The 27998-nt window shown below is 51.1% G+C and overlaps 1 protein-coding gene across 6 annotated transcripts; it reads left to right on the top strand.

The window, feature by feature from the left end:
- Nucleotides 1-27908, top strand: IL12RB1 (interleukin 12 receptor subunit beta 1). Of its 6 annotated transcripts, none has more exons than XM_063800605.1 (17): nucleotides 1-250; nucleotides 3428-3487; nucleotides 4650-4764; nucleotides 5924-6093; nucleotides 9285-9424; nucleotides 10613-10643; nucleotides 11072-11191; nucleotides 13345-13427; nucleotides 14594-14831; nucleotides 17247-17414; nucleotides 18440-18577; nucleotides 20225-20380; nucleotides 22907-23041; nucleotides 24619-24715; nucleotides 25705-25780; nucleotides 26817-26995; nucleotides 27289-27908. In XM_063800605.1, the coding sequence occupies exons 1-17, from the start codon at nucleotides 187-189 to the stop codon at nucleotides 27299-27301; spliced, it is 1983 nt and encodes a 660-aa protein (XP_063656675.1). In that variant the 5' UTR covers nucleotides 1-186; the 3' UTR covers nucleotides 27302-27908. The 6 variants fall into 6 exon arrangements, with proteins under 6 accessions (XP_063656675.1, XP_063656673.1, XP_016790980.3 ...); XM_063800603.1 differs by having other exon boundaries at nucleotides 27146-27908; XM_016935491.4 differs by having other exon boundaries at nucleotides 26817-27008.
- Nucleotides 27909-27998: the final 90 nt, after the last annotated feature.

Genomic DNA, 27998 nt, shown 5'->3' with positions numbered 1-27998 from the left:
GGGTTTCTCTTTCACTTTGACTTGCCCTAGGGATGGGCTGTGACACTTTACTTTTTTTCTTTTTTCTTTTTTTTCGGTCTTTTCTCCTTGCTCAGCTTCAATGTGTTCCGGAGTAGGGACGGGGTGGCTGAACCTCGCAGGTGGCAGAGAGGCTCCCCTGGGGCTGTGGGGCTCTACGTGGATCCGATGGGGCCGCTGGTGACCTGGGTGGTCCCCCTCCTCTTCCTCTTCCTGCTGTCCAGGCAGGGTGGTGAGTCCCCTGACCCTGGCATGGCGGTTCCTCTTGCTGGGTGGAGGCACGTGTATGTGTGGAGAGCTGTGGGCCTGCTGTGTGGGTTGGTTTCATCTCTCTGTGCCTCAGTCTTTCCTGCTGTCAAATGGGAGACGGGCAGTCATGGCTTCTGGGATCGAACTTAGACATCTTTCCTCCGGTCTAGATTTTCTCTTCTGTGAAATGCACTAAATTTTTTCCACCTCGGGGAGTTCAATGAGAAAAAAAACTAAGGAAGGAATAAAAAGCAAGTATGTATCTAGTAGGTATACATAGTATAGTATCTTATGTATGTAGTTTACAATAGATAGACATACATAATATAATATATACAGTCATTTCCATATTCATGGGGCAATGGTTCCAGGACCCTCTGCAGATACCAAAATCCAAAGATGCTCAAATTCCTGATATAAAATGGTAAAGTATTTGCATATAACCTATGCACATCCTTCCGTATACTTTACTTATTTATTTATTTATTTACTTACTTACTTACTTACTGAGATAGGGTCTCACTCTGTTGCCCAGGCTGGAGTGCAGTGGTCTAATCATAACTCACTGCAGCCTTGACCACCTGGGCTCAAGTGATCCTCCTGCCTTAGCCCCTTGAGTAGCTGGGACTGCAGGCGCACACTACCATGCCTAGTTAATTTTTTTGGTGTATACTTTTTACAGAGACAGTGTCTCGCTGTGTTGCCCAGGCTGGTCTCGAACTCCTGGGCTCAAATGATCCCCTCACCTCGGCCTCCCAAAGTGCTCAGATTACAGGTATGAGCCACCATGCCCAGCCTTCCCATATACTTTAAATAATCTCAGGCCCTGCACGGTGGCTCACTCCTGAAAATCCAGCACTATGGGAGGCCAAGATGGGTGGATCACTTGAGGTCAGGAGTTCGAGACCAGCCTGGCCAACATGGTGAAACCCCATCTCTACTAAAAATGCAAAAATTAGCCAGGCTTGATGATGGGCACCTGTACTCCCAGCTACTTAGTAGCTGAGGTGGGAGGATCGCTTGAACCCAGGAGGCAGAGGTTGCAGTGAGCCGAGATTGCAGCACTGCATTCCAGCCTGTGTGGCAGAGCAAGACTCTATCTCAATAATAATAATAATAAATAAACTTTCCCTCTCTGTACACTGGGGATCAGCGGGGTGCTGACTTTTTTGATGGCTCTTGAGATGCACTGAGTGCCTGTAGAATGCCCACAGCAGTGCTGGCCACACCTCAAGGTCCCAGCGCCTTCAGGGGCCAGGCATGGCTGGAGACCAGCAGCAGGGAGGGGGCGAGGGGCAGCCCACGAGGTATCCTGGAGATAGTGGCAGTGAGTGGTCAGTCCAGGGAAAGGGAAGGAGGATGGGCTTTAGGCTGTCAGGGGTGGGTGGGTGGGTGGGGGTTCTGCGTCATCACAGAGAGAGATGGAAGGATGGAGAGCCTTGTGTGTTAAGCATCTTTCCCCCTTCAAGGTTGGACACTTGGGGCCGTTTCCTGGGGTGCCGCCTTCTCCCCCAAGGCTTCCAATCTGCCTGCAAGGCTCAGGACAGGTCCTTCTTGTGGGAGTGAGGGCGCCGGGGTCTTCCTGACCCATCCATGGTGGCATCCCCCTCCTTCTCTCACCCAGTTCCACACCTAGCAGACTGTGGCAATCCCAAAGGGCACGGGGATCTCAGTGGCTGAGGGAGGTCGCTGCCTCCTGGAGAAATGTTATTAATAATTGCCCTGACTGCTAGTGGGCCAAGCGTGCTTGCCTGGGCCAGCCCTGGCAGGCCTCTCCCTGCCATGCACCCTCTACTGTCTCTCCCCATGCTGGCTTCAGACACTGGTGCCACCCCAGGCACACCCCCACTTCTCTCTGCCCTCCAGACTGTTGGTCTTACTGTTCTTTCCTGCGGGGGTACCTCCCGAGAGTGTCTCCCAAATATGCATCTCAACCTCTGAGGACTAAAGGGTGGTGGATGAATGGATAGACAGGTGGATGGGTGGGTAAATGAATGGATGGATGAATTAATAAATACATGTATGTATGTATGTATGTATGGATGGATGGATGGATGGCTGGATGGATATATCGGTAGGTAGATAAATGGATGGATGGGTGGGTGTATGGATGAATGAATATGTGGATAGATGTATGGATAGATTGGTGACTAGATGGATAGATGGATGGTTGGGTGAATGGATAATGGATGAATGAATGCATGGATGCATGGATAAATACATGGATGGATGGATGGATGGATGGATGGATGGACTAATGAATACATGGATGGATGGGTGAATGGGTGGATGGTGGGGTGGATGGATGGATGGATGGATGAATACATGGATGGATGGATGAATGGATGAATGGATGGATAAATGGGTGGATGGTGGGGTGGATGGATGGATTAATACATGGATTGATGGATGGATGGATGGATGGATGGATGGATGGATGGTGGGGTGGATGGATGGATGAGTAGATGGATGAATGAATATATGGATGGATAGATGGATGGGTAGATGGGTGGATGGATGGATGAATACATGGATGGATAGATGGATGGGTAGATGGGTGGATGGATGGATGAATACATGGATGGATAAATACATGGATGGATGGGTGAATGAGTGGATGGTGGGGTGGATGGATGGATGGATGGATGGATGGGTGGATGGGTAGATGGGTGGATGGATGGATGAATACATGGATGGATGGGTGAATGGGTGGATGGTGAGGTGGATGGATGAATGGATAGATGGGTGGATGGATGAATGAATACATGGATGGTTGGATAGATGGATGGGTAGATGAGTGGATGGATGGATGAGTACATGGATGGATGGATGGATAGATGGGTGGATGGTGGGGTGGATGGATGATGGATGAATACATGGATGGATGGATGGATGGATGGATGGATGGGTGAATGGATGAATTCATGGGTGGATGGATGGGTAGATGGTGGACGGATGAATAAATACATGGATGGATGGGTAGATGGGCAGATAAATACATGGGCAGATGGATGGATGGGTGGTGGTAGGAGGGTGCATAGATGGGAAAGTGGGTGGGTGTGAGGGCTGATGATCACTTGGGTGTAGACCCCAAGGCTGAGCCCTTCTCCCCACACAGTGCAAGGCCAGGGATGTCATTATGTCTTCATTGCCTTTGCAGCTGCCTGCAGAACCAGTGAGTGCTGTTTTCAGGACCCGCCATATCCGGATGCAGACTCAGGTTCGGGGCAGTTCCTCATTGTTGGCTGAGGATTATGTAGGGCTCTGCCTGACCCCATCCACAGCAGCCCCTCCCATGGCCTCCACCTCCAGGCCAAAGACCCAGCCCCGCCTGTGTTCTTGTGAGCCCCCACCCCACCACCTGCTGGCCCATTCTTACCAGGTTCAAGGTGCCCTGGAGTAGCCAGCCGCCTCTCTGAACATTATCACTTCCCTAGCATGGTCTCAGGGCTGGTGTCTGTGTCCGTTCAGATTGGTCGGTACATGGGAGAAAGTACCTGTTAAGCACTTTGAAGCCCCCCCAACCTGATAAATTATTGGAACATTTATTTTATTTATTTATTTTTGAGATGGAGTCTTGTTCTGCTGCCCAGGTTGGAGTGCAGTGGCCTGATCACAGCTCACTGCCACCTCCGCCTTCCAGGTTCAAGCTATTCTCCAGCCTCAGCCTTCCAAGTAGCTGGGATTACAGGTGCCCGCCACCACACCCGGCTAAATTTTGTATTTTTAGTAGAGACGAGGTTTCACCATGTCGCCCAGGCTGGTCTTGAACTCCTGAGCTCAGGTGATGGTGAGCCACCTGCCTCAACCTCCCAAAGTGCTGGGATTCCAGGAATGAGCCACCGCGCCCGGCCATATTGTCGGAACATTTATGCTCCTAATGTACCCTGAAAAGGGTCTGACACTAAGCAGACACGCTGTCCATTCTTTTGTTTGATAATGATTTACTGAGCATCTTCTATGTGCGGACACAGTTCTAGACATAGGGAACTGGCTGTGAGCTCAACTGACTTCCCAAAACCACAGCCTAGTGGAAGAGATAGACAACAGGCAAACAAATGTCTATCACAAATGTGATGATGTGTTTTGAAGAACCAGAGGAGGAAAGTTGGGACCCGGGGGACCCCCCAAAAAAAAACACCAGAGGAGGGTGAGGGATAGAGAGAGAGGTGGCAGGACATCCGGCCTCTGTGAGGACAAGTTAGGAGGCTGAGGATTCGGAATAGGTTGAGGTGAGAGACGGCAGGGGATGAGGTAGGAAGGACGCAGGGAGGGTTTAGGCTGAGGTGACGCTGAAAGATGTAAGCATCACAAAGATTTGTCTTAGGCACGAAGACCCTCCAGACTCTGGTCTGTTCCCAAGCCTACAGGATCTCTTCCAGGCTCGGCCTCGGGCCCTAGGGACCTGAGATGCTATCGGATATCCAGTGATCGTTACGAGTGCTCCTGGCAGTATGAGGGTCCCACAGCTGGGGTCAGCCACTTCCTGCGGTGTTGGTGAGGACCCCTCTACCATTCCCAAACCCTCACCCACCATCCCACTCTTGCTCCAACCCCCTCTGGTGCCCCTACTCTCGGATGCGTGATCTTGGCTGGGTCAACACTCCTTCCTGGGCTTCAGTTTCTCATCTAAGAAGAGAGAGTTGGAGGATTGTGGTGGGGGGTTGGTCAGTGAAGGTAGGCATCCCAGGGTGGGTGGCCATGAGGGTCTCTCTAGTCCTTTTTTCTTCTTCACCCTTTCACTTATCCATCCATCCAACCATCCATCCATCCATCCATCCAACCATCCATCCATCCATCCATCCATCCATTTTTTCTTTTTTCTTTTTTCTTTTTTTGAGATGGAGTCTTGCTCTGTTGCCCAGGCTGGAGTGCGGTGGCATGATGTCAGCTCACTGCAACCTCTGCCTCCTGAGTTAGAGTGATTTTCCTGCCTCAGCCTCCTGAGTAGCTGGGACTATAGGCACACACCACCACACCTGCTAATTTTTGTATTTTTAGTAGAGACAGAGCCTCACCATGTTGGCCAGGCTGGTCTTGAACTCCTGGCCTCAGGTGATCCACCCCCCCTTGGCCTCCCAAAGTGCTGGGATTACAAGCGTGAGGCACTGCGCCCAGCACTTTCATTCGTTTCTTCGCTGTGTGGTGCAGTCCTTGCTGGGAGATACCGGGGTCCCTCAAACCCCTCCAGTCCCAGACTGATCTCCAAGGAACCCCCAGGCTGGGGGAGGAGGTGTACAAGGGACAGAAAAGGATGCTGGGGGCTGGGCACGGTGGCTCACGCTTGTAATCCCAGCACTTTGGGAGGCTGAGGTGGGCACATCACTTGAGACCAGAAATTGGAGACCAGCCTGGCCAACATGGTGAAACCCCATCTCTACTAAAAATACAAAACTTAGACGCATGTGGTGGCATGTGCCTGTAATCCCAGCTACTAGGGAGGCTGAGGTGGGAGAATTGCTTGAACCAGGGAGGTGGAGGTTGCAGTGAGCCGAGATTGCGCCACTGCACTCCAGCCTGGGTGACAGAATGAAACTCCATCTCCAAACAAACAAACAAACACCAAAAAAACGATGCTGGGATGTGATGCACAAAGTCGGCTGTCGGGTCCACTAGGACCCCAGACTCGGCACTGACACCCTCCTTCCTGCTGCAGCCTTAGCTCCGGGCGCTGCTGCTACTTCGCCGCCGGCTCAGCCACCAGGCTGCAGTTCTCCGACCAGGCTGGGGTGTCTGTGCTGTACACTGTCACACTCTGGGTGGAATCCTGGGCCAGGAACCAGACAGAGAAGTCTCCTGAGGTGACCCTGCAGCTCTACAACTCAGGTTAGCACCTTGTTCTCCCCCCGTCCGTTTTTTACCCAGAGATGCCATCAGGCTGCAAGGCTGGAGCTAGAGAGGATTCCTGGCCCCTGGCAAGGGACTTGATACTATTAGCCATTGTCACTTCACGTAGTGTCACACAAACACTATTGTGACAAAGCAGTCTTTCATGGTCCCCTTACCAATCCCCTATTCCTGGGCACTTAGATTGCTTATGGTTTCTCTCTGCTAGCCATAATGCTGCCAAGACCTGGTTGGGTTCTTATTATCTGTTCTCATGACTCGACATCATGTATTTTGCCGGGTGCGGTGGATCACGCCTGTAATCCCAGCACTTTGGGAGGCTGAGGTGGGCGGATCACAAGGTCAAGAGATCGAGACCATCCTGGTCAACATGGTGAAACCCCATCTCTATTAAAAATACAAAAATTAGCCAGGAGTGGCCACGCGCACCTGTAGTCCCAGCTACTGGGGAGACTGAGGCAGGAGAATCACTTGAACCCGGGAGGTGGAGGTTACAGTGAGCTGAGATTGAGCCACTGCACTCCTGCCTGGCAACAGAGCAGGACTCCATCTAAAAAACAACAGCAACACACAAAAAAGCCAAAAAAATTTGCCTGGTGTGGTGGTGCATGCCTGCAATCCCAGCTACCCAGGAGGCTGAGGCGGGAGAATGGCTTGAATCCAGGAGGCAGATGTTGCAGTGAGCTAAGATCAAGTCACTGCATTCCAGCCTGGGTGACAGAGCAAGACACTGTCTCAAAAAAAAAAAAAAAAGAAAAAGAAAAAAGAAAAGAAAAGAATGAAGGAAATCATGTCATTTGCCACAACATGGACAAAGCTGGAGGACATTACGCTGAGTGAAGTAAGCCAGGCACAGAAACAAAAATATTTCATGATCTCACTTACATGTATAATCTTTTTTTCTTTTTTCTTTTTTTTGAGATGGAGTTTCGCTCTGTCGCCCAGGCTGGAGTGCAGTGGCGCGATCTCGGCTCACTGCAAGCTCTGCCTCCTAGGTTCACACCATTCTCCTGCCTCAGCCTCCCCAGTAGCTGGGACTACAGGCGCCCGCCACCGCGCCCGGCTAAGTTTTTGTATTTTTAGTAGAGACGGGGTTTCACCGTGGTCTCGATCTCCTGACCTCATGATCCACCCGCCTCGGCCTCCCAAAGTGCTGGGATTACAGGCGTGAGCCACCGCGCCCATCCCACTTACATGTATAATCTTAAAAAAAAAGTCGAATATCTAGGCACCGAAAGTAGAAATGTGGTTACCGGGGATGGAGAGAAGGAGGAAATGGGGGAGATGTAGGTCAAAGTAATACAATTTGTAGTTACGCAGCACAAATAAATCTAGAGTTCCAATGTACAGTAGAGAACTATAATTAAAAATAATGTATATTGAAAATTTGCTAAAAGAATAGATTTAAGGGCTGGGTGCGGTGGTTCACGCCTGTAATCCTAGCACTTCGAGAGGCCGAGGTGGGAGGATCACCTGAGGTCAGGAGTTTGAGACCAGCCTGACCAACATGGTGAAACCCCATCTCTACTAAAAATACAAAAATTAGCCGAGTGTGGTGGCGGGCGCCTGTAATTCCAGCTACTCGGGATGCTGAGGCAGGAGAATCACGTGAACCTGGGGTATGGAGGTTACAGTGAACCGAGATCACACCACTGCACTCCAGCCTGGGTGACAGAGCGAGACTCCATCTCAAAAAAAAAAAAAAAAAAAAAAAAAAATTTTAAGTGTTCTCACCACACACCAAAAAAGTAATTATAGAAGGTGATGGATATGTATATATATTTTTAAGAGATGGGGACTTGCTATGTTGGCCGGGGTGGTCTTGAACTCCTGGGCTCAAATGATCCTCCTGTCTTGGCCTCCCAAAATGCTTCGAGTACAGGCGTGGGCCCCTGTGCCTGGCCATGGATATGTTAAATTCCTTACTGTAGTAATCATTTCACTATGGATATGTATATCAAACCATCATACCTCTTAAATTTATACAATGATATAAAAAAAGAATCAGGCCGGGTATGACCATGGTGCAGCAAGACTATTTTATGCTAATTTATGTCTCTCCTTAGGTCAGGTTCCTTGAAATAGATCTAAAAACTAAGTACGATTTCCCTGATAGTTCTAAACAAACAAACAAACAAAAAAAGAATTGGCTGGACACAGTGGCTCATGCCTATAATCCCAGCACTTTGGGAGCCCGAGGCAGGCGGATCACCCCCAAGAGACAGGCACTTTTGTAAATTGCTTACCAGAGTTGATTATCCTCTGGCAAGCAATTTACAAAAGTGCCCATCTCTTCACAGCCTTGCCAGCAATGGGTGTTAATATTTTAAAGATATCTTCACTAACAGGATCCTGTGTATAAATCTTTATTAAAAATTATTTATTTTTAAATTTTAATTTAATTTTAATCTGTTTTGAGACAGAGTCTTGCTCTGTCACCCAGGCCGGAGGGCAGTGGTGGGATCTTGTCTAACTACAACCTCCGCCTCCTGGGTTCAAGCGATTCTCCTGCCTCAGCCTCCCAAGTAGCTGGGATTACAGGTGCCCACCACCATGCCTGGCTAATTTTTGTATTTAGTAGAGACAGTGTTTCACCGTGTTGGCCAGGTTGGTCTTAAACTCCTGACCTCAGATGATCCACCCACCTTGGCTTCTCAAAGTGCTAGGATTACAGCTATGAGCCACTGCTCCTGGCCATATTTGTTGTTTTTTTAGAGACAAGGTCTCCCTCTGTCTCCTAGACTGGAGAGCAGTGGTGTGATCAGGGCTCACTTCAGCCTCAGCCTCCTAGGCTCAAGTGATCCTCCCATCTCACTCTCCTAAGTAGCTGGAACCACAGTCATGAACTACCATGCCTGGCTAATTTTTATGTAGAGATGGGGGGCGGTCTCACTATGTTGCCCAGGCTGGTCTCAAACTCCTGGGCTTAAGTGATCTTCCTGCCTTGGCCTCCCAAAATACTGGAATTACAGGGTGAGCCACCGTATGTGGCTTGTGTATAAATCTTGACTTTTTGATCATAATATACCAGGCTTAGCTGGGACCTGCAAGGTGTCCCCTAATTCATATTTAGGGATTCAGTTGCTTACCCTGGACAGGGTGGATTTTCAGGGCCCATTAACTCACATACGTGTGGGCTGCCCCTCGCTAATCCCTACCTCTGCTTCCAGTTAAATATGAGCCTCCTCTGGGAGACATCAAGGTGTCCAAGTTGGCCGGGCAGCTGCGTATGGAGTGGGAGACCCCGGATAACCAGGTTGGTGCTGAGGTGCAGTTCCGGCACCGGACACCCAGCAGCCCATGGAAGTTGGTGAGTTTGTTTCCCAAGTCCAGGGTGGACACGGGCCTCTCCAGGGCACCTTCACCCCCAAATCAGTCTCACCATCTCTGCATCTGTCCCCGCTCCCAACCAGCCCCCACTCTAGCCCCTGAGGTGGTTTTTTTCTTTTTCTTTTTTTTTTTCTGAGGCGGAGCCTTGCTCTGTCGCCCAGGCTGGAGTGCAGTGGCATGATCTCAGCTCGCTGCAACCTCTGCCTCCCGGGTTCAAGCGATTGTCCTGCGTCAGCCTCCCGAGTAGCTGGGATTACAGGCATGCGCCCACCACCACACGCAGCTAATTTTTGTATTTTTAGTAGAGACGGGGTTTCGCCATGTGGGCCAGGCTGGTCTCAAACTCCTCAGGTGATCCGCCCACCTTGGCCTTCCAAAGTGCTGGGAATACAGGCATGAACCACCACGCCTGGCTCTCACTAAAATTTTTTAAAATAAATTTTTTCTTTTGGAATAACCTTCGATTTTCAGAAAAGTTACTATATAAACTGGTGCAGAGAACGCCCATATACCCTTTACCCAAACGCCTCTAATGTTAACGTCTTACATAAACTCCAGGCATTATTTGAATGTCACCAGTTTTTCCAGGAATGTCTTTTTTCTGTTCCCAGATTCAATCCAGGATCCCACACTGTGTTTAGTAAAATAATTATTAATTTTTAAAATTTAGTTATAATAATTTTTTACTGCTTTATATGTTCCTAAAGAAGGTTTGAACCTAGAGAAAGTTCTCTAGTAATTAAGGATAGAAATAATCCCTGGAAGTATGGTCTTTAATTTAAAAAAATTTAGCAAGGTGCGGTGGCTCACGCCTGTAATCCCAGTGCTTTGGGAGGCCGAGTTGGGGTGGGATTGCTTGAGGCCAGGAGTTTGAGACCAGCCTGGGCAACATGGTGAAATCCCGTCTCTACCAAAAATGCAAAAATTAGCTGAGTGTGATGGTGCATGCCTGTAGTCCCAACTACTCAGGAGACTGAGGCGGGAGGATCACCTGAGCCCTGGGAGGTTGAGGCTTCAATAAGCCGTGATTGCACCACTGCACTCCAGCCTAGATGACAGAGTGAGACCGTGTCTCAGATAAATAAGTAAATAAATAACTAATTGTAAAACAGCAAATATTTTTCAGCACCAAAATGCAAAACGATATATGAATATGTTCTTATTGTAGGGCGACTGCGGACCTCAGGATGATGATACTGGTGAGAATAATAATAGTAATGACAACAACAGCTGCAGCAAATTGGCATTAATTGAGCACCTACTGTATGCCAGGTCCAATGCTGAATTTTTTTGTATGCCTCTTACCCTGCCCCATAGTTCAGTATTGGATTCTTTCCAAATTGCAGGTGGGGAAACAAATCACGACTTGGAGGGGGTGAGAAGCCTTTGGCCAAGGTCACGACCCAAGGGATGGCCGCAGCCAGGACTTGAACTGAGGGGCAGGGATGGACGTGGGTGATCCTGGAGGCCCTAAGAGGACAAGGCCTGGCCTGCTTCTGCTGAGCCCCCAGGACCCAGCACGTGGCTCTGTACACAGTTGGAGCTCAATAAGCGCATGATGGTTAAGTGACTGGTGCCAAGTCCTGGACAATTCTTACGGCCTGATGTTCGACCTGCCTCTCCCCAGAGTCCTGCCTCTGCCCCCTGGAGATGAATGTGGCCCAGGAATTCCAGCTCCGACGACGGCGGCTGGGGAGCCAAGGAAGTTCCTGGAGCAAATGGAGCAGCCCCGTGTGTGTTCCCCCTGGTAAGATCACTCTGAGTACAGGAACAGGGGCAAGCATTAGAAATAAGGCAACAGCCGGAGGTGGTGGTGCACACCTGTAGTTCCAGCTGCTCAGAAGGCTGAGGCGGGAGGATCACTTGAGGCCAGTGGTTTGAGACCAGCCCGGGCAACATAGTGAGACCCCATCTCTAAAAAAATAAAATAAAATGGGGCCGGGCGTGGTGGCTGATGCCTGTAATCCCAGCACTTTGGGAGGCTGAGGCGGGCAGATCACTTGAGGTCAGGAGTTCGAGACCAGCCTGGCCAACATGGTGAAACCCCTTCTCTACTAAAAATACGAAAATTAGCTGGGCGTGGTGGTGGGAGCCTGTAATCCCAGCTACTTGGGAGGCTGAGGCAGGAGAATCGCTTGAACCCGGGAGGTGGAGGTTGCAGGGATCCAAGATCACACCACTGCACTCCAGCCTGGGTGACAGGGCCAGACTCTGTCTCAAAAAAAGTAAAAAAAAAAAAAAAATAATAATAATAAAATAAAATGGAAAAAGAAATAAGGCAGCAGGTATTAGAAACAAGGTGGTGAGTGTTAGAAATAAAGCAGAGGGAGAAATGGGTGCTCGAACCCTGACAATGTGGCATCTGGTCTTGCTGCACCCACTTTAGGGTTTTTTGCTGCTGTTTTTTTTGTTTGTTTGTTTGTTGTTTTTTGTTTTTTGTTTTTTTTTTTGAGACGGAGTCTCGCTCTGTCGCCCAGGCTGGAGTGCAGTGGCGCCATCTCAGCTCACTGCAAGCTCCGCCTCCCGGGTTCACACCATTGTCCTGCCTCAGCCTCCCAAGTAGCTGGGACTACAGATGTCTGCAACCACACCCGGTTAAGTTTTTGTATTTTTTAGTAGAGACGGGGTTTCACCATGTTAGCCAGGATGGTCTCAATCTCCTGACCTCGTGATCTGCCCTCCTCGGCCTCCCAAAGTGCTGGGATTACAGGCGTGAGCCACCGCGCCCGGCCTACTGCTATTTTTTGTTTTGTTTTGAGACTGTCTTGCTCTGTCACCCTGGCTGGAGTGCAGTGGTGCGATCTTGGCTCACTGCAACCTCCGCCTCACGGGTTCAAGCGATTCTCCTGCCTCAGCCTCCCGAGTAGCTGGGATTTACAGGCATGCACCACCACGCCCAGCTAATTTTGTATTTTTAGTAGAGATGGGGTTTCGCCATGTTTGCCCGGCTGGTCTCGAACTCCTGGCCTCAAGTCATCCTCCCACCACAGTCTCCCAAAGTGCTGGAATTCCAGGTATGAGCCACTGCACTCAGCCCACTACAGGGCTTTATCAAGTGAGAATCATCAGGCTGAACCTCACGGTGTCTCAAGGACAATGTCACCTGCAGGTGGCAGGGTGTACTAAATGGCTGCTGCCCTGAGCCTGGGCAACAGGAAAATGAGTGAGAGGGTTTCAAACCATGCAGAAAGGCCTGGCGCTGTGGTTTATGCCTGTAATCCCAGCACTTTGGGAGGCCGAGGCCAGAGGATTGTTTGAGGCCAGGAGTTTGAGACAAGCCTGGGAATCAAAACGAGACTCTGTCTCTAGTCTATAAAACAACAGCAACAACAAAACCATGCAGAGAAATACATTTGCATTCAAAAAGGAACTTAGAGGCCAGGCGCGGTGGCTCACGCCTATAATTCCAGCAGTTTGGGAGGCCGAGGCAAGTGGATCACAAGGTCAGGAGTTCAAGAACAGCCTGACCAACATGGTGAAACCCCGTCTCTACTAAAAATACAAAAATTAGCCGGACATGGTGGTGCATGCCTGTAATCTCAGCTACTTGGAAGGCTGAGGCAGGAGAATCGCTTGAACCCAGAAGGCAGAGGTTGCAGTGAGCCGAGATCACACCAGTGCACTCCAGCCTAGGTAATAGAGTGAGACTTCATCTCAAAAAACAAACGAACAAACAAACAAACAAAAAAACCTTAGGCAACATGAGATTACAGGTGGCAGTTATCCCTGGGGATGCAAATTGTGTTAATTTTTCTTCCTTCAGTTTTTTCTCTTTTCTGCAATTTGGGGCAGCAAGGGATTTTCACTTTGTAAATGTGGAGAACCCATCATTTACAAAGAAAACATCCATCAGTCTTTCTCTCCTTCCAATTCGTCTGGTTGGTTTGGTTCTGATTGCAGAAAACCCCCCACAGCCTCAGGTGAGATTCTCGGTGGAGCAGCTGGGCCAGGATGGGAGGAGGCGGCTGACCCTGAAAGAGCAGGTAACGGGGCTGTCACAGGGCTGTGGGGTGGCCTGGGATGGGGAGCAGGAGGCAAAAGGCTAGGCGGGGGATGAGCAAGTGGTAGATGGAGGGAGATGAGATGTAGAGGTGGCAGGAAGTGGGCAAATTGTGGGTTTAACTCCGAAGGTAATAGGGAGCCATGGAGTGTCTGTGAGCAGGGGAGGCACATGACTGGACTCAGATGTTCACAGACTTTCCCTGGCTCCTGTGTGAGAAAGAGAGTGTGGGGGAATTGCACAGAAGCCAGAAGGCCAGGAAGGAGATAATGGTGACTGCATTTGCCTGGGTAGCAGATTATTGCTTTAAGTCCCAAAACAACCCATTAAGTGCAGTCTGATTAGTTTACAGAGAGGGAAACTGAGGCATAGAGGGAGTATCTCTGTTGAGACAAAACTGACAAATACTCCACTCATTGACTTTACCATAGTCATCTTAGTCAGGTCCCTAATGGGCTGTTACTATAAGGCTGTAGCAAAAATCCTTTACTTCCTATGTTCCTCTAACTCAAATTCCTCTTCTTTTTCTTTCTTTTTTTTTTTTTTTTTTTTGAGATGGAGTCTTGCTCTGTCGCCCAGGCTGGAGTGCAGTGGCGCCATCTTGGCTCACTACAAGCTCCGCCTCCCAGGTTCACGCCATTCTCCTGCCTCAGCCTCCCGAGTAGCTGGGACTACAGGCGCCCACAACCATGCCGGGCTAATTTTTTGTATTTTTAGTAGAGACGGGGTTTCACCGTGTTAGCCCGGATGGTCTCAATCTCCTGACCTCATGATCCACCCGTCTCGGCCTCCCAAAGTGCTGGGATTAGAGGCGTGAGCCCCCGTGCCCGGCCTCTCAAATTCCTTTTCTAAGGAAAAATTTTCTGCTTGAGGTAACTGGGTTAAAAGATGGAAACATTTTTGTTTTCCTGAATGTCAGTGGGTTTTGTCAATTTCCCACCTCCCTCAAGCTGGATGTGTGCGGGAGGTGAATGCCTGTCTCACAGCAGCTTTGCCAGCATTGAGGTTTATTATTTTTTTAATTTTTGATGCATGTTATTGGCTGTGGCCTTTGTCCAAGTCTGTCTTCATAGGCTGTGCCCTGCTGTCTGCCTATGGGATGATGAGTGTGATCAGGTACCCACAAGCTGTCTTTCATACTCCTGACAGCCAACCCAGCTGGAGCTTCCAGAAGGCTGTCAAGGGCTGGCGCCTGGCACGGAGGTCACTTACCGACTGCAGCTCCACATGCTGTCCTGCCCGTGTAAGGCCAAGGCCACCAGGACCCTGCACCTGGGGAAGATGCCCTATCTCTCGGGTGCTGCCTACAACGTGGCTGTCATCTCCTCGAACCAATTTGGTCCTGGCCTGAACCAGACGTGGCACATTCCTGCCGACAGCCACACAGGTGCCTCCTCTGGGTGGGGAGGGTGGTATGAGGGCCCCTCAGAGCTGAGCACCTACTCTGAGCCTCAGCTAGACCAGGGTGAGAGGAGTGAGGCAGAAAATTTTAAAGGAGTGCCTGATTTAGGGGTGTATCAAAAATTCAGTAATCAGCCAGGCACGGTGGCCCACACCTGTAATCCCAGCACTTTGGGAGGCCAAGGCAGGTGAATCACCTGAGGTCAGCAGTTCGAGACCAGTCTGGCCAACGTGGTGAAACCCAATCTCTACTAAAAATACAAAAATTAGCTGAGTGTGGTGGCTGTAGTCCCAGCTACTTGGAAGGCTGAGGCAGGAGAATCGCTTGAACCCAGGAGCCAGAGGTTGCAGTGAGCCGAAATTGTGCCATTGCACTCCAGCCTGGGCAACAAAGAGCGAGACTGTGTCAAAAAAAAAAAAAAAATTCAATAATCAAGATCCATAATGCAGTTTTTTGTTGTTATTGGTTTGTTTGTTTGTTTGTTTGTTTTAAGAGACAGAGTTTTGCTATGTTGCCCAGGCTGGACTTGAACTTCTGGGCTCAAGCAATCTTTCTCCCTCAGCCTCCCAAATAGCTGGGAATATAGGCATGTGCCATCATACCTGGCTATTATGCAATATTAAACAACAACAACAAAAACTAGCTGAGCCACTGCACTCCACCCTGGGTGATAGAGCTACACTCTGTTTCAAAAAAGAAAAAAGAGAGAAAGAAAGAAAAAAGGCTAGAGTTGACCCTGTGTTTATTTAAGATCTAATTTCTTTTTTTTCTTGTGACAGATGGCATGATCTCAGCTCACTGCAACCTCCGCCTTCCAGATTCAAGAGATTCTCCTGCTTCAGCCTCCCGAGTAGCTGAGATTACAGGCATCTGCCACCATAACCGGCTAATTTTGTATTTTTAGTACAGACGGGGTTTCACCACGTTGGCCAGGCTGGTCTCGAACTCCTGACCTCAAGTGATCCACCTGCCTTGGCCTCCCAAAGTGTTGGGATTATAAGTGTGAGCCACCATGCCCAGCCTAATTTTTGTATTTTTAGTAGAGATGGAGTTTCACCATGTTGCCCAGGCTGGTCTCAAACTCCTGCCCTCAGGTGATCCACCCACCTCAGCCTCTCAAAGTGCTGGGATTACAGGTGTGAGCCACTGTGGCCGACCTACTATTTTTATTATTTTTGAGCTAGGTTCTCAGTCTGTTGGCAGACTGGAGTGCAATCATGGCTCACTGCAGCCTTGAACTCCCAGACTCAAGTGATCCTTCCACCTCAGCCTCTGGAGTAGCTGGGACTACAGACATGCACCACCACACCTGGTTAATTTTTTGTTTTTATTTTTTGTAGAGACAGGGGTCTCCCTACGTTGCCCAGGCTGGTCTCGAACTCCTGGGCTCAAGCGATCTACCCATCTCCACCTCCCAAAGTGCTAGGATTATAGGCGTGAGCCACCGTACCCAGCCTGGTCCCATATCATAGTGAAATGGTGCCTATAAAGCTCTCAGCATTGGCTTGTCACATGCAGTCGGTACTCAATAAACGGCAGTTGCTATCCCCAGAATTGCAAGCAGTATCCATTTCTCTGACATTCATGCAGACGCCCTGGCGGGAGGGAGTGGGAGAGATTTGCCCAGGGACTGAGTGGGTGTGTGCTCGTGCTTCTGAGTTTGGCATGAGACCACCAGTGGCGCCGGTCAGGCTGGGGAGGCCTGGTCTTGCATCACACTCTCCGCCTAGGCGAGGCAAGTGGTGGGCAGCCAGGTATCTGCCACAGCCGGAGACGCCTACAAGGCTGGAAGTGGGTGTAATGGCAGTACAGGAAGCTCTCATGGTGAATATCCTGGCAAGGAGACAGCAGTTAGGCTGGAGGAGGACTCAGCTCATTCAAACACCACCTGCTGACTGGATGCGGCGGATTACGCCTGTAATCCCAGCACTTTGGGAGGCCAAGGCAGGTGGATCACTGGAGGTCAGGAGTTCGAGACCAGCCTGGGCAACACGGTGAAACCCCATCTCCACCAAAAAAAAATAATAATAAATTAGCCAGGAAATGGTGGCGCATGCCTGTAGTCCCAGCTACTCAGGAGGCTGAGGCAGGAGACTCATTTGAACCCGGGAGGCTGAGGTTGCAGGGAGCCGAGATCATGCCACTGCACTCCAGTCTGGGCGACAGAGCAAGAATCCGTCTCCAAAGAAAAAACAAAAAAACAAACGCCATCTGCTACCCACTTTGTGCCTGGCCCCAAGGCAGCCTCCAGTGCAGGGAAACAGCCAAACACAGACACCCCTGGCCCTGTAGGGTCAGGGGTATAGACAAGAGGGTGGGAGAGAGGCTGCAGGAGCCAGAGAAGGGGGCTGGGGAGAGAGATGGCAACTGTCTCGATGCGTCTCTCCCCTCTCCTTCCAGAACCAGTGGCTCTGAATATCAGCGTCGGAACCAACGGGACCACCATGTATTGGCCAGCCCGGGCTCAGAGCACGACGTATTGCATTGAATGGCAGCCCGTGGGCCAGGACGGGGGCCTTGCCACCTGCAACCTGACTGCACCGCAAGACCCGGATCCGGCTGGAATGGGTAATGGCCTGGAATGGCCTGCCTCTACCCCTCCTCTGTGCCCTCCCTTTTAGGTCCTGGTGGGTTCAAACCTGCAGGGAAGGCACACAGCGGGTGTCTAAGGCCCAGAGAGGTGTTGCTGCTTACTCAATGTCATACAGAGGTAGGGACAGGGTGAGGTTCGGAGCCTCTCACCCATATGGGTCTGGAACCTCTTGCTTGCATCCTGAGCTCAGTTCCAGGCAGATCACACACATACAGGTAATGAATCTCACATCCCAAGGTGTTTGTTAAATATTCAGCCGCGCCAGGGAAGGTGGCAGTTCGTGAGATGCTGGTGGCAAATTAATGAGCAGTCTTTAGGGAAAGGGGGGCTGTGAGGCTCAGGTGGCCTCTCACTCTCCCGCTTCCTGCTCTGGGCCTTGCCAGAGCCCCAGAAAGCCTCAGCCTCAGCCTGTTCCTTGAAGAATACACAGCCTGAGGAGACAGAACTGGACACGGAACCCCTGACCCCATTGTCCGGGCAAGGTGGCTAACACCTGTAATCCCAGCACTTTGGGAGGCTGAGGCAGGTGGATCAACAGAGGTCAGGAGTTCGAGACCAGCCTGGCCAACATGGAGAAACCCTGTCTCTACTAAAAATATAAAAATTAGCCAGGCATGATGGTGTGCACCTGTAAATCCCAGCTACTCAGGAGGCTGAGGCAGGAGAATCGCTTGAACCCGGGAGGCAGGGATTGCAGTGAGTCAAGATTGCGCTATTGCACTCCAGCCTGGGTGACACAGCGAGACTCCATCTCAAAAAAAAAAAAAAAAAAAAAAGAAGCCCTGGTTCCATGGAATAAGGGCTGGGTTAGAGGGGGATGGGGATGGGGTTGGGGGCGTTGCATAGGGAAGAGATCTTGGAGGAGGGGATATTGGTGCAAGGGCTTTGAAACATGAGTAGGAGTTTTCTGGGGGTTCCTGGCAGATGGCACAGCCAGTGCAAAGGTGCAGAGGTGGGAACACAATCTACTGAATGGCCTGGCCTTTGCTTATCCTTCCAGCAACCTACAGCTGGAGTCGAGAGTCTGGGGCAATGGGGCAGGAAAAGTGTTACTACATTACCATCTTTGCCTCTGCGCACCCCGAGAAGCTCACCTTGTGGTCTACGGTCCTGTCCACCTACCACTTTGGGGGCAATGGTAAGTGACCCAAACCTGCAGGTTTACATTATTTTTTCTTTTTAAATAATTTTAAAAAATAGAGGCTGGGCACAGTGACTCACGCATGTAATCCCAGCACTTTGGGAGGCCAAGGTGGGTGGATCACCTGAGGTCGGGAGTTTGAAACCAGCCTGGCCAACATGGCGAAACCCTGTCTCTACTAAAAATACAAAAATTAGCCGGATGTGGTGGCGGGTGCCTGTAATTCCAGATACTTGGGAGGCTGAGGCAGGAGAATCGCTTGAACCCAGGAGGCGGAGGTTGCAGTGAGCCGAGATCATGCCACTGTACTCCAGTCTGGGTGACAGAGCAAGACTCTGTCTCAAAAAAAAAAAAAAAAAAAAAAAAAAAAGGACAATGCTGTTAAGGCAGACAGAATGGCTCACCCCTGTAATCCCAGCACTTTGGCACTTTGGGAGGCTGAGGCTTGTGGATCACTTGAACCCAGGAGTTCAAGAACAGCCTGGGCAACATAGCAAGACCCCGTCTCTACAGAAAGAAAAAAATTTGCCAGCCACGGTGGCATGTGCCTGTAGTCCCAACTACTCAGGAGGCTGAGGTGGGAAGATCACTTGATCCCAGGAGTTTGAGGCTGCAGTGAGCTATGATTGCACCACTGCAATCATACAACCTCTGCCTCCCGGGTTCAAGCCATTCTCCTGCCTCAGCCTCCTGAGTAGCTGGGATTATAGGTGTGCACTACCATGCCTGGATAATTTTTTGTATCTTTAGTAGAGACAGGGTTTTAGCATGTTGGCCAGGCTGGTCTCAAATGCCTAACCTCGTGATCCACCTGCCTTGGCCTCCCAAAGTGCTGGGCTTACAGGTGTGAGCCACTGCGCCCGGCCAGCATTGTCCATTTTATAGATAAGAAAACTGAGGCCCAGGGAAGGGAAATGACAGTGACTGAATGGCAGAACCAGAATTAAAACCCAGCTCACCTGACTCTGTGGCCAATGTTACCTCCGTCTCTGGACAGTGGGAGGCTGGGCATTCAGGAAGTGCTCAACCAGCACTCCTTTTTTTTTTTTTTTTTTTTTTTTCTTGAGACAGAGTCACTCTCTGTGGCCCAGGCTGGAGTGCAGTGGCACGATCTTGGCTCACTGAAACCTCTGCATCCTGGGTTCAAGCGATTCTCATGCCTCAGCCTGCCGAGTAGCTGGGATTACAGGCGCCCACCACCATACCTGGCTAATTTTTGTAGTTTTAGTAGAAACAGGGTTTCCCCATGTTCCTCAGGCTAGTCTCGAACTCCTGACCTTAAGTGATCTACCCACCTTGGCCTCCCAATATGCTGGGATTGCAGGCATGAGCCATCGTGGCTGGGCTTTTTTATTTTTTAAAGACAGGGTCTTGCTCTGTTGCCCAGGCTGGAGTGCAGTGGTGCCATCTTGGCTCACTGCAACCTCTGCCTCCTGGGCTCAAGTGATCCTCCTGCCTCAGCCTCCCGAGTAGCTGGGATTACAGTTGTCTGCCACCATGCCTGGCTAATTTTTGTATTTTTAGTAGAGAAGGGGTTTTGCCATGTTGGCCAGGCTGGTCTCGAACTCCTGGCCTCAAATGACTTACCAACCTCGGCCTCCCAAATTTTCTCGGCGTTGACTATGACAATGGTACTGGTTGCAGCCTCAGCGGCTGGGACACCGCACCACGTCTCGGTGAAGAATCATAGCTTGGACTCTGTGTCTGTGGACTGGGCACCATCCCTGCTGAGCACCTGTCCCGGCGTCCTAAAGGAGTATGTTGTCCGCTGCCGAGATGAAGACAGCAAACAGGTGTCAGGTACGTGAGGCAGTGCAGACCTGGCTTGGGGAGGAAGGGAGGATCCTGGCCTGTGATCTCTCTTGCTGTGTGACCCTGGGCACCTTGCCGTCCTTCTCTGGGCCTTGGTTATCAAACCCTTAAAACAAGAGAATTGGCTGGGCGCAGTGGCTCACGCCTGTAATCCCAGCACTTTCGGAGGCCAAGGCGGGCGGATCACCTGAGGTCAGGAGTTCAAGACCAGCCTGACCAACTTGGAGAAACCCCGTCTCTCCTAAAAATACAAAATTAGCCGGGCATGGTGGCACATGCCTGTAATTCTAGCTACATGGGAGGCTGAGGCAGGAGAATCGCTTGAACCCAGGAGGCGGAGATTGCAGTGAGCCGAGATTGTACCACTGCACTCCAGCCTGGGTGACAGAGTGAGACTCTGTCTCAGAAAAAACAAAAACAAAAACAAACAAACAAAAAACAAAAACAAGAGAATTAGACTTGAGGGTCTTTTTTTTTTTAAATTTTATAGACAGGGACTCGCTCTGTGCCCAGGCTGGAGTGCAGTGGTGCCATCACAGCTCACAGCAGCCTCAACCTCCTGGGCTCAAGCGATCCTCCCACCTCAGCCTCCCTAGTAGCTGGAAACACAGGTGCACACCACCATGCACAGTTAATATTTTATTTTTTGTAGAAATGAGGCCTTGCTATATTGCCCAGGCTGGGATTTTTTCTTTTTTTTCTTTTTGAGAGGGAGTCTGTCTCTGTCACCCAGGCTGGAGTGCAGTGGTGCCATCTCAGCTCACTGCAACCTCTGCCTCCCGGGTTCAGGCAATTCTCTTGCCTCAGCCTCCCAAGTAGCTGGAATTACAGGCACCCACCACCATGCCTGGCAAATTTTTGTATTTTTAGCAGAGACGGAGTTTCACCATGTTGACCAGGCTGGTCTCAAACTCTTGACCTCAGGTGAATCACCCACCTTGGCCTCCCAAAGGGCTGGGATTACAGGTGTGAGCCACCGTGTCCGGCCTCGCTCAGGCTGGTTTCAAACTTCTGGCCTCAAACTATCCTCCCACCTTGGCCTCCCAAAGTGCTGGGATTAGTCATGAGCACCCAGCTGAACTTGAGGGTCTTGATCACCCCTTGCAGACCCTGGAGAAGGCTGGGTGGGCACCAGCCAAGTGCTTATGGTGTATTGGGTTCATCCATGGGAAGCTGCCCCTCACATGTAGCAGCAGCTGAACTCTCATCAAGCAGGGATGACTGTCTCCATTCCACAGATGAGGAAACCGAGGCCTGGAGGGGGGATCTGATGAGGGACAGGAAAGCCCACAAAACAGGGTTTAGCCAGGAGGGTTTTTGGCTTTCCCCAGGAAAGAGTTCAAGTGCATGTCGGTGGTGTTAGACAGAAACTTTTACTGAAGTGGCCGTGTAGAGCAGCAGCAGAAGTCCTGCTCCTTGCAGAGCGGGGATGCCCCACAGGCAGGGCAGCTACCTCTCATATTTATACCCGCTTTTAATTATATGCAAATGAAGGGGCGGTTTATGCAGAAATATCTAGGATGAAGGTGGTAACTTCCAGGTTGTGGGATCATTGCCGTGGACAGGGGCGGTAATTTCCGGGTGTTGCCATGGTAATGGTAAACTGACATGGCACACTGGTGGGCGTGTCTTATGGAAAGCCCAGGACCTGCTTTAGCTAGTCCTCAATTTGGTCCTGTGTCCAAGCCCTGCCTCCAGAATCCAACCCTGCCTCCAACCTCAGATCCACCTGCCCAAAGATCCAACAAGTCAGCTGGACGTGGTGGCTCACGCCTGTAATCCCAGCACTTTGGGAGGCTGAGGCGGGCGGATCACTTGAGGCCAGGAGTTCCAGACCAGCCCGGCCAACATGGTGAAACCTCATGTATATTAAAAATACAAAAAATTAGCTGGCTGTGGTGGTGGGCGCCTGTAATCCCGGCTACTCAGGAGGCTGAGGCGCAAGAATCGCTTGAACCTGGGAGGTGGAGGTTGCAGTGAGCTGAGATTGTGCCACTGCACTCCAGCCTGGGCAACAGAGTGAGACTCCATCTCAAAAAAAAAAAAAATCTTGAGATGAATGGGCGCATTAAGAGAAGAGATTTTAGGCTGGGCTCGGTGGCTCACGCCTATAATCCCAGCACTTTGGAGGCCGAGGTGGGCGGATCACGAGGTCAGGAGATCGAGAGCATCCTGGCTAACACAGTGAAACCCCGTCTCTACTAAAAATACAAAAAATTAGCCAGGCGTGGTGGAGGGCGCCTGTAGTCTCAGCTACTCGGGAGGCTGAGGCAGGAGAATGGCGTGAACCCAGGAGGCAGAGCTTGCAGTGAGCCGAGATGGCGCCACTGCACTCCAGCCTGGGCGACAGAGCAAGACTCCGTCTCAAAAAAAAAAAAGAAAAAGAAAAAGAAAGAGTAGAGATTTTAGCAAAATGCCTATGAATCCCCAGCCCACCCACAAGCTGTGGTAGCCCAGCCTGGCCTCTGAGGAGTAAAGAGGTCCCAGGACTCAGGGTTGCCTCTCCCACTGCAGAGCATCCCGTGCAGCCCACAGAGACCCAAGTTACCCTCAGTGGCCTGCGGGCTGGTGTAGCCTACACGGTGCAGGTGCGAGCAGACACAGCGTGGCTGAGGGGTGTCTGGAGCCAGCCCCAGCGCTTCAGCATTGGTGAGTGGAGGGGGTAGGACCCAGTTATTTACCCAGCATGCACTGCACTGCGCTTCCCACAATGATCTTAGCAGCCCTGCCCTCACTCTCACTCCCTCCATGGCTCCCTACTGCCCTCAGGAGAAAGTAGCAGCTCAAACTGCTCCCATTGCCTTCTCTTGCAGCTTCCTCTCACACTCCAGGAGCCTTGCCCATGCAGGCCCTTCCCTGCCTCCTGCCTGGAATGTTTGTTTTCCACACGGTCCAACTCCTATTCATCCTTCAAAACTCAGCTCAAAAGTTCCCTCCTCCAGCAAGACTTCTCTGCCTCCTTCTGGCCATGCCCTTGTTTACAACTGTCCCTCCTCCCTGGTCTGACACTGCGGGGTTGGGGTAGATGTGTCAAGGTATCTGGGGGCTCTTGGGGAGGAGGAAGATGCAGGAATCTGTTCATTGAGCGACAAATACATGAATGCAAAAATAAGGAGGACACAGGCAAAGCCCGGTGTGGTGGCTTACGCCTGTAATCCCAGCACTTTGGGAGGCTGAGGCTGGAGGATTGCTTGAGCCGAGGAGTTCAAGACCAGCCTGGGCAACATGGTGAGACCTCATCTCTACAAAAAATATTTTAAAAATAGTGGGGTGTGGTGGTGCACACCTGTAGTCTCAGCTGCTCAGGAGGCTGAGGTGGGAGGATGGCTTGAGACCAGGAGTTCAAGGTTGCAGTGAGCCGTGACTGCACCACTGCACTCTGGCCTGGGCGATGGAGCAAGACCCTGTCTCAAAAAAAAAAAAAAAAAAAAAATAGAAGAAGAAGGAGAAGAAAGAAGAAGAAGAGGAAGAGGAATAGAAGAAGAGGGAGGAGGAGGAGGAGGAAGAGAATAACACAGGCTCTGTTGTCTGGGGTGCATGGTTATAAGAGATTCAGAGATCAAATGATCCCTGTTCATGCCACGGTGTCCTTTCAGTTCCAAGAGAACCAACTGGAACCCAGAGAACAAAAGAGTCAGGGTTGGTGGGGGGCAGGCAGGCCTGGGTCCAGGGGCAGCCACATGTGCCCTATGTGCAGGCTCCTGGAATTACGGAGTCTTTTTTTTCTTTTTGAGACAGATTTTCCCTCTTATTGCCCAGGCTGGAGTGCAATGATGCGATCTCGGCTCACTGCAACCTCCGCCTCCCGGGTCCAAGCGATTCTTCTGTCTCACCCTCCCAAGTAGCTGGGATTACCGGCACACACCACCACGCCCAGCTAATTTTTGTGTTTTTAGTAGAGACAGGTTTCATCATATTGGTCAGGCTGGTCTCGAACTCCTGACCTCAGGTGATCAGCCCGCATTGGCCTCCCAAAGTGCTGGGATAACAGTCATGAGTCACTGTGCCCGGCCTGGAATTACAGAGTCTTGAACACTTCCTGCATGCCAGGCCTTTATTCCTTGACAGCTACCGGGCAGGTGGGTTCTGTGGTCTCCCAGTGAGAAGCTCGTGGCATGTGCACCAGGATCAGCAGCAAGTTCATGGAGAAACCAAGCCCTCCTAGCTCCTTCCCTGAGGAAGAGGCGGGAGGTAGCCCTCTGCCAACCCACGCTCTCCCACCTCAGAAGTGCAGGTTTCTGATTGGCTCATCTTCTTCGCCTCCCTGGGGAGCTTCCTGAGCATCCTTCTCGTGGGTGTCCTTGGCTACCTTGGCCTGAACAGGTAACTGACACCTCTTACCGTTACCATAGCGATGCTAATGATGCTGGGCAGGGGAGCCCTAAAGTGGAGCTTAGCCCACAGATTGGGTCCTTGGCTTTGCCCAGGAAATAATTCAAGGGCAAGCCAGAGGTAGAAGAAAACAGCTTTATTGAAGCAGCAGTTATAGCTCCGTGACTGCCTCTGCAGAGCAGGGCTTCCCTGTAGGCGGAGAGTAGCCGCTGAGAGCGGTTTTGCAGTCAGATTTATACTTACTTTTAATTTCATGCAGATTAAGGGGGGCAGTTTATGCAAAATTTCTTTCTTTCTTTTTTTTTTTTTTTTTTTGAGATGGAGTCTTACTCCGTTACCCAGGCTAGAGTGCAGTGGCACGATCTTGGCTTACTGCAACCTCCCCCTCCCGGGTTCAAGCCATTCTCCTGTCTCAGCCTCCCAAGTAGCTGGGACTACAGGTGCGTGCCATCACACCCAGCTATTTATTTTGTATTTTCAGTAGAGACAGGGTTTCACCATGTTGGCCAGGCTGGTCTTGAACTCCTGACCTCAGGTGATCCTACGCAGAAATTTCTAGGAAAGGGATAGTAACTTTTGGGTCCTTGGTCATTCCCATGGAAAGGGGCAGTGACACTGGTGGGCATGTCTGATTGAAAGCTGCTTTCAAGCCGGGCACGGTGGCTCGCGCCTGTAATCCCAGCACTTTGGGAGGCTGAGGCAGGCAGATCGCTTTAGGCCAGGAGTTGGACACCAGCCTGGCCAACATGGCGAAACCTCTCTCTACCAAAACTACAAAAATTAGCCGGGTGTGGTGGCACACGTTTGTAATCTCAGCTACTCAGGAGGCTGAGCCAGGAGAATCGATTGAACCCAGGAGGCAGAGGTTGCAGTGAGCCGAGATCGCGCCACTGCACTCCAGCCTGGGCAACAGAGCAAGACTCCGTTTCCAAAAAAAAAAAAAACCTCAGCTCCTCTCACTGGTCCCCTTTCCTCCCCAGGGCCGCACGGCACCTGTGCCCGCCGCTGCCCACACCCTGTGCCAGCTCCGCCATTGAGTTCCCTGGAGGGAAGGAGGTAAGGATGCCTTTTCTGATTCCAAGTCTTTTTATTGGGTGCACACGCTGGACAAGGGTTACGCATTAGCTCATTTTATTCTCTCCCAATTCATCAAGGTAAGGACTCCAAAACCAGTGCTCCATACCCCTTCCCATTTTAAAGACAGGCAGGCAGAGGTCCATTTCCTGGCACTAGAAACAGAACTCAAAGTGGCTTTATTATAAAGGGCACCTGATGGAAAAAATCCCAAGGGAATGGGCTTCAGATATGCCTGAATCCAGCGATTGGGGTCTATCTCGGAGCTGCCCGTTCAGGGTTCTTCCGCAGGCAGGCTGAGCTTTCTCTGATTGGAAGCAGGGTGTCCATTTTCCCCATTAACTGGGGCAAAAGTCTCAGGGCCATCACTGATTGGTCCAGCTTGGGTCACATGCCGTTCCCTGAGCCTATGGCTAGAACCAGAGGGGTAGGGAAGGGTCTGATGGGTGGGCTGGCCAGGGTCACATGACCATTGCTAGAGCTGAGGTGGGGTCACTGCACTGTCAACCACACCATCTGTGAAAAGAGGGAGGGAAATTTCCCAAAGACAGATGGGAGTGCTCTTCCTAAGAGGGGCTGAATGGGGGTCAGTGCGGCAGACTCCATCCTCAAATCGGTCTCAGGATATATGGAGTCTCACTCTGTCACCCAGCCTGGAGTGCAGTGGCGCCATCTCGGCTCACTGCAACCTCTGATTCCCAGGTTCAAACGATTCTCCTGCTTCAGCCTCCCAAGTAGCTGGGATTACAGGCGTGCGCAACCAAGCTCAGCTAATTTTTGTATTTTTAGTAGAGATGGGGTTTGGCCATGTTCTCCAGGCTGGTCTCAAACTGCTGACCTCAAGTGATCCACCCGCCTCAGCCTCCCAAAGTGCTGGGATGACAGGTGTGAGACACTGCACCCATCCAGGTCTCAGGATGTTAGAGAATTTAACCAGCAGTGACCTGGTCCGTTCCATCCTGCTGTGGATGGGAAGTAGAGCTCTGCTCACAGCTGTGGCCCTACCCTCCCTCTGCAGACTTGGCAGTGGATCAACCCAGTGGACTTCCAGGAAGAGGCATCCCTGCAGGAGGCCCTGGTGGTAGAGATGTCCTGGGACAAAGGCGAGAGGACTGAGCCTATCGAGAAGACAGAGCTACCTGAGGGTGCCCCTGAGCTGGCCCTGGATACAGAGTTGTCCTTGGAGGATGGAGACAGGTGCAAGGCCAAGGTCCTGGGGCCCAGTGGGCCAGACGGTCAGGGGTGCAACCCTGCCCGGGGGGTGGGGGGGCTAGACGTCCATCGCTCCTGGGATATCAGGACCTGGAGGCCTGAGGGAGAAACGAAAACATCCACTTTGTCTTACAGACACGAAGAGCGACTATCTCAATCACAACGGCTGGTTATTAAGCACTTATGGCATACCCAGCCCATTCCATCCACTCACATGATTCCCTACCAAATCCCTACAACCACCCCCTGAAAGGAACCATGACTGTTGTACTTTACAGATGTGATCGTTGAGGCTCAGAGAGGGTGAGTGACTCGCCTGAGGCTATGTAGCACACACAGCAGTCACATTTGGACCCAAATAACCCAGAGCTCCTCCAGGCTCCAGTGCACCTGCCTCCTCTCTGCCCCGCGCCTGTTGCCACCCATCCTGCGGGGGGAACCCTAGATGCTGCCATGAAATGGAAGCTGCTGCACCCTGCTGGGCCTGGCATCCGTGGGGCAGGAGCAGACCCTGCCATTTACCTGTTCTGGCATAGAATGGACTGGGAATGGGGGCAAGGGGGGCTCAGATGGATCCCTGGACCCTGGGCTGGGCATCCACCCCCAGGAGCACTGGATGGGGAGTCTGGACTCAAGGGCTCCCTGCAGCATTGCGGGGTCTTGTAGCTTGGAGGATCCAGGCATATAGGGAAGGGGGCTGTAAACATTGTGGGAAAAATGACGGTCCTCCCATCCCACCCCCCACCCCACCCTCACCCCCCTATAAAATGGGGGTGGTGATAATGACCTTACACAGCTGTTCAAAATCATCGTAAATGAGCCTCCTCTTGGGTATTTTTTTCCTGTTTGAAGCTTGAATGTCCTGCTCAAAATCTCAAAACACGAGCCTTGGAATTCATTCATTCATTCATTCATTCATTCCACATATATTTATTAATCTCTTCCTCTAGGTCTCCTCCAGGAGCACCTAATCTGGGGGAGACAGAGC

Source organism: Pan troglodytes, chromosome 20 (assembly GCF_028858775.2).
Source record: "Pan troglodytes isolate AG18354 chromosome 20, NHGRI_mPanTro3-v2.0_pri, whole genome shotgun sequence".
Classification (NCBI taxonomy): domain Eukaryota; kingdom Metazoa; phylum Chordata; class Mammalia; order Primates; family Hominidae; genus Pan; species Pan troglodytes.
Note: the sequence above shows the minus strand (reverse complement) of the source record. Positions and strands in the feature narration are given on the sequence as shown.

Excerpts from the sequence above, each read along its gene's own strand:
- IL12RB1 (XM_016935489.4), top strand. The coding sequence starts at position 187 with ATGGGGCCGCTGGTGACCTGGGTGGTCCCCCTCCTCTTCCTCTTCCTG. Across the intron at positions 10,644-11,071 it reads ACCTCAGGATGATGATACTG|AGTCCTGCCTCTGCCCCCTG; the intron begins GTGAGAATAATA and ends GCCTCTCCCCAG. Across the intron at positions 11,192-13,344 it reads CCCCGTGTGTGTTCCCCCTG|AAAACCCCCCACAGCCTCAG; the intron begins GTAAGATCACTC and ends TTCTGATTGCAG.